Source organism: Triticum aestivum, chromosome 7B (genome assembly GCF_018294505.1).
Source record: "Triticum aestivum cultivar Chinese Spring chromosome 7B, IWGSC CS RefSeq v2.1, whole genome shotgun sequence".
Classification (NCBI taxonomy): Eukaryota; Viridiplantae; Streptophyta; class Magnoliopsida; order Poales; family Poaceae; genus Triticum; species Triticum aestivum.
The window spans coordinates 521024469-521030178 of NC_057813.1; the positions used below are offsets into that span (position 1 = coordinate 521024469).

The 5710-nt window shown below is 44.6% G+C and overlaps 1 protein-coding gene across 1 annotated transcript; it reads right to left on the reverse strand.

Moving 5' to 3' along the window:
• Positions 1–1456: 1456 nt before the first annotated feature.
• Positions 1457–4921, reverse strand: LOC123162597 (F-box/FBD/LRR-repeat protein At4g00160-like). The gene is made up of 3 exons (XM_044580367.1): positions 4034–4921; positions 2075–2218; positions 1457–1975 (listed from the first exon to the last, which is right to left on the reverse strand). Exons 1-3 carry the CDS (start codon positions 4880–4882, stop codon positions 1586–1588), a joined length of 1383 nt encoding a protein of 460 aa, XP_044436302.1. The 5' UTR covers positions 4883–4921; the 3' UTR covers positions 1457–1585.
• Positions 4922–5710: the final 789 nt, after the last annotated feature.

Genomic DNA, 5710 nt, shown 5'->3' on the forward strand with positions numbered 1-5710 from the left:
TCGACCTATGCCAACTCAACAAACACCATCGGAGATACCTGTAGAGCATCTTTATAATCACCCAATTACGTTGTGATGTTTGATAGCACACAAAGTGTTCCTCCGGTATTCGGGGGTTGCATAATCTCATAGTCATAGGAACATGTATAAGTCATGAAGAAAGCAATAGCAACATACTAAACGATCAAGTGCTAAGCTAACGGAATGGGTCAAGTCAATCACATCATTCTCTAATGATGTGATCCCGTTCATCGGATGACAATTCATGTCTATGGCTAAGTTTCCGGTTAATACAATTCTAGCATGAATAATAGACATTTATCATGATATAAGGAGATATAAATAGCAACTTTATTATTGCCTCTAGGGCATATTTCCTTCACAGTGGTGGTGGGGTGAGGTGTCGACGCCAAGAGGGAGGTCGACCGCTAACCCAAATTTACTGAGATGTGGTGCTGCTAGAGCAAATACGGGTTAGGTGGCTGGGATATGGGGATTGAAAAGTTAAAGTTTTCGGGAATTGATGTTTTGGGGATGAGCTATAATTAGCTTAATTCCCCCCCAAATACAAAATTTTGGACTAAATTTGACTTATGGTGATGGGCTATAGATGCCCTAATACTTCAACGGATCCTCTTTCCCCCCAAAAAAATTGGTGATCACCAAAAAAACACCCAAAATTCCCTTTTATAAAACAGGGTTGCATATTTTCTAATAACCCCATCCATGTTGGTGGGAATGAAGAAATAGGAAACTCATCACGTCTATGGCATTGATCACCGAGACGCCATACCCCGCCCGCATCATTGATTGCTCGCACTGCCTACGCACCCCTGCCCCACTTCAGTGCAAGCCGGTCACGTTGTACCGCTCGGAGCTCGGTCATTGTCTTTCGTGCACATGAGAGAGGGGGATAGTAGCCATCGATATGTGGGGCTCATGTGCTAGGCTAAGTACTAGTGATGGGTTTTTTAGTGATCTGTAAAATCAAAAAACATGAAAACCCCAATAAATATATTGGGGGAGCCCCTATAAACACTCGTAGTGGGTGTTTTCGCGATTTGCTGTAGATGTTCTAGTTTTCTCCACAATTATTTTATTTTAGGAAGAGAATATTTAGATGTTAATTCAGCTACCTAAACACGACCGTGGCCTCTTTATTCTCTCCTTGGGTGCCTTCCTGACTTGACAGATTGCTCTCTGGCAATCTGTGCTCCTTCTCCGTCCTAACCATAGTCTCCGCGCCATCTTTCATTGTGGCAAAAGTTTCGTTCACAAGATAGTTTGGCTATGTGATTTATGATCTACACAAGGCTTCTAGGATGGGCGGCTCGTGCTAGAGATTGAGTTCATTTGGCTCTTCGAGTATCTAGTTATAATATCCCTATTTTCAAGGATGTTCTGTATAGTTGAAAATCGTTTACTCATATAAATCCAAGGCTTACAATATAATCATGGTAAGTTGAAACCTGTCATATCTTAGGAGATCACACACCTTACAAACTAAACAACCTGACCTTCAAGTAGAGCATTCAATGATTCCCAAATAAGCTGGGATCAGGAGAACACATAGCCAACCATTGGTTCACCAGCGGAAAGGGTCATGGACACTGTGAAAGGATACTTTAGCAGAGATCAAAACATTGCGCACTCTAGGTGACTCCAACCACCCTCTAGCAGTCCATGGCTGAAATAGTGGATGATCCAATTTGTTTGCCATCTCATTCACCTCGTCTGCCAATGCCAAAGCATTTTTTTTGTCAGGCAACACGACCAGCAATGCTCGTAGCTCTCGCGCATTCAAGGCCACGTGCTTGAGGAATTCAAACTCATTTTGATCCCCTTGAAATTTGTGGATGAACAAGCTCCTGACGTGTAATCTCAAGCTTTCGACTGGACTGGCCTCCTGCCAGAACCTACCATGGTGCTCTTCGGTGGGTTCATGAGCGGCCACTGATGGATCATGTTGTACTGACTGCAGTTCATACCAATGAGTGCATAATTCAGTTAGATACAAAACATGCTAATAATAAATGATTGTTGTAAGATTACATGATGATGAATTCACGAGGACCTCGATGTGCAGCGTGCCAACATTGGGGAAGCATCTTAGAAAGCTGGCCAACATCTTCACCTCCCAGAAGACACCAAAGTTCACCTTCACGGCCAATACCTCGACACCAGGAACCACGGTTCCTGGGCTCGCCATTGTGTCAGGCTGTAGTACAGTGGACCATTAGAACATGCATATTAGTATGTAACTGGTCACAGAACAGTTCCATTATAAGAGTGCTATTATAAGAGTATAGTATGTTGATGATACCCTTTTGTTCTTATAAAATGGTGCTAGAGTTGCTCTGAATCCAAAATGGATTCTAACTTGTTTTCAACAATTTTCGGGGATGCCAATTAGCTATCATAAGAGTTCTCTTATCCCTATTAACTCGATAGTTAATGATCTCACTCCCTTTGTGGACATTTTCCAATGCATAATTAGAGATTTCCCTATTAAGTATTTAGGAATTCCTTTGCATTTTGACAAGCTTGGTAGAGAAGATCTGTTAGCTTTGATTGGTAAATTTTTAGCCATAATAGCTGGTTGGAGAGCCAAACTTCTTTCTTATTTGGGAAAAAATACCCTGACTCAGTCCTGCCTAGCTAGCATCCCCTTGTATTTACTATCTTTCTTTAAATCCCTCAGTGGGCCTTGAACCTGATCAACTCACACATGGCAAATTGTCTGTGTAGTGATAGTGAACGGGCCAACAAAATTCATCTAGCCAACTGGCCTTCCATTTATATTAAGAGGGGATATGGGGGATAGGGTGTTAAAGCTCCAAGATATGAACATTTGTTTAATAGGATCCTGGGTTAAGAGATACATAGCTGGCAAAGGTTCCTTATGAAAGAAGATAGCTGACAATAAGCATAATACCAGGAATCCCAACATCATGTGCTATCAGGACAGTTACCCTTCTCAGTTCTGGAAAAGCTTTACGTGGGCTTTGTAGGCTGTTAAAATTGGGTATAAATGGTATGTTGGGATTGGTAGTCAAATTAAATTTTGGGAAGATTTAGCATGGAAATGCTCCTTTAGCTAAAACATACTGGGACATGTATTCTTTAGTTCAAGAGAAAAATAAGACTATTCTTGATCTGTGGGATGGTGGTAATCTAAGATGTACCTTTAGGAGAACTTTTTTAGATGAGCTAATGGTGTAATGGTTCGAACTAGTTAATATCGTTAGGCTTACACCTTTTAGAGATGAGGAAGATTCCTTGATTTGGCAATATGAATCTAAAGGGATATACTCTTCTAAACCTCTATAGTTACATCTGCAATCCCATGGGGGATATGGAACCTTAGAAACTCTATAATATTTAACAGAGTTTCATTGACCCCTCTGAAACAGGTGCTAGGCCTGGTCTCCCGATATTTGAGAGACGGGACAAAATCGTTTCAGGAGCTGCAAGGAGGAGACTTAATGGATTTCCATAATCATCTCCAGGGGAGGCTGAAAGCTCACTTTCTCTGGAGCCAGACTAGAACTTTGCAGAGAAGCAAGTGAGACAATGCCATGGAAGGAAGCGGTGGGAACAACTACTCATGGAGGAAGAACCACAATTGAATGCCATCTTAAACATCAAGAGGAGAAGGATTCTATCCATGTGGTGTTCTCAGGGCTCTGCTGAGCTTCTTCACTGGCCTATGTTCCTGACCTAGGTTTGTTACCCATGTAAGAGTTTGAAAGTAGAATCTTTTGTTATTCTATTCTATTTTCCTTTACCAGGATTACTACAATGCTTCCTCCTAGTTCTAGTTTCCCTCCCATGGGTTTGATGGGATAGACAAAAGTCTATTCAATATTTTTAGAGTGAGGTGCTTAGGCCTCCCTATGATCTTAGAAAGTTTGTAATAAACGGCACTCGAGCCATATCGTTTCTTTCTTATGAATGGAGCCAGGGCAAGACCCCTTTTCATCAAAAAAAGAATAGTTCCATTAAAAAAGGAGAGAAGGAAAGGCAACCATACTTTGATGATGTTGTCACCGATCTGCAGCTTGTGAACTCTTGGCTCCAGGTAGCCAATCACCCGCAGCTTGGGTGCCGAAGCAATCCTGAACCTCACGCAATCGGTTCCACCATAAGGCGGCTTGAAGAAGATGATGCGCTCTACGAGTGGGGTGTCCATCACGGTGAACTCCTCCACCTTGGACAGCCCAAGGAGCAAGCACCAGAGGCTTTGGCTGCAGACATGGACGCGCTCGGGCTTACCATTGAGCACGAGTCCAAGGTACTCCAGAATGGGGCAGGCATCGAGAAAGCGGTGGATGTACTGGTCGCTCATGTCGTTCCGTACCAAGCCGAGCTTCCGGAGATTGGGGAAGGCGTTGGCAGCGAGCGGGAGGTCGTCGGGGATCTTCCAGAAGGCCAGGGAGAGGGACTGGAGCGAGCCGCAGCAGAGGATGTCGGCGGGAAGGGGCGACAAGGTGGTCTGGGGTTGGGTTTGCTTGTTCTGGAAGGAGAGGTTCTCGATGTGCTTGGTGGCGAGGAGGCGCGGCCACTCTGGGAGCTCGAGATCTAGGGAGGCGGCCCTACAGCCGAAGAGGCTCACGGTGCGGAAGGGCCCCGGGTGGTTGGCGAGGGCCCCGGCGACGGTGGCGACATGCGTGGCCTCGGAGAGGTGGGCATCGGCATCGCGCAGGACGAGCGGGGTGGAGCGCCAGATCTGGCGCCAATGGGAGGCGAAGGCGGCAGTGCGCGCAGCGTCCGTGAAGGGAAGGCGGGTGATGATGTCGCCGAGGAGGTCGTTGGGGAGGGCGCTGATGCGGTCCTCGCCGTTGTAGCACCGGGTGGGGTGGGAGGCGGCGCCGTCGCCCATGGTGGAGAGGAGTGTTTTGACCGTAAAGTGGATCTACTAGTTGGGAAAACAAGTGTGAGAAGCGAGTGCCCTCGGCCCTCGGGCCCGAAAGCTTTGTGGTCTAGTGCACGCTGCTCGATAGCACACTGGCACTATCTCTCTCTTGTGTTGACTAACTAACCAAAGTCGTTTTATTATCTGATGAACTAATCAAACTCTTGATTAGTTGTTGGCTAGTAATCCTAGAGTCATCGAGAAAACCCTAACAGAATGATTTTTTTTCGAGAGTACGCAAATTACGTACCATATTTTTGTAGAAGAAGAAGCAAAACGGGTTATTAAAACTTAGGAACACTATTGTAAAAAAACTTACAAACACTCCATGTTCTCTTTCCATATACCCTTCGTATGTTTCAACTAGTAAATATTAATGTATTGTTGTGCATTACTGGTCACTTGGTAGTGATTATATTATAAAGTATAGCTTTATTTTAGCAAACATGATTTCGTTAGTCCAACGCCCACAGAAATTGCACAAGGCTTACATAGAGAAAATACAAAAGACTGCCGCCCTTGATGAAGATAAGGAAAAAAACTCTCAAAGAGATGCGCCATGTGATGAACTGATTTCCCTGGGGATGCAACCCTGTCCACTTGGCAACACACTAAACAAATATACAAAGAAACAGCTCCATTGATAAAGATGAGGCAAATCTCTCGTTAGCACACGTGACCAGTGTGCATCTTCGTCATCGACTATGAAAGGGTACATAAAAGACAAACATAGGACCTCTGATTGATCTCACAATAGGAGAACCTGAGGTTGGAGGAACTGGATATAAGCCAAGG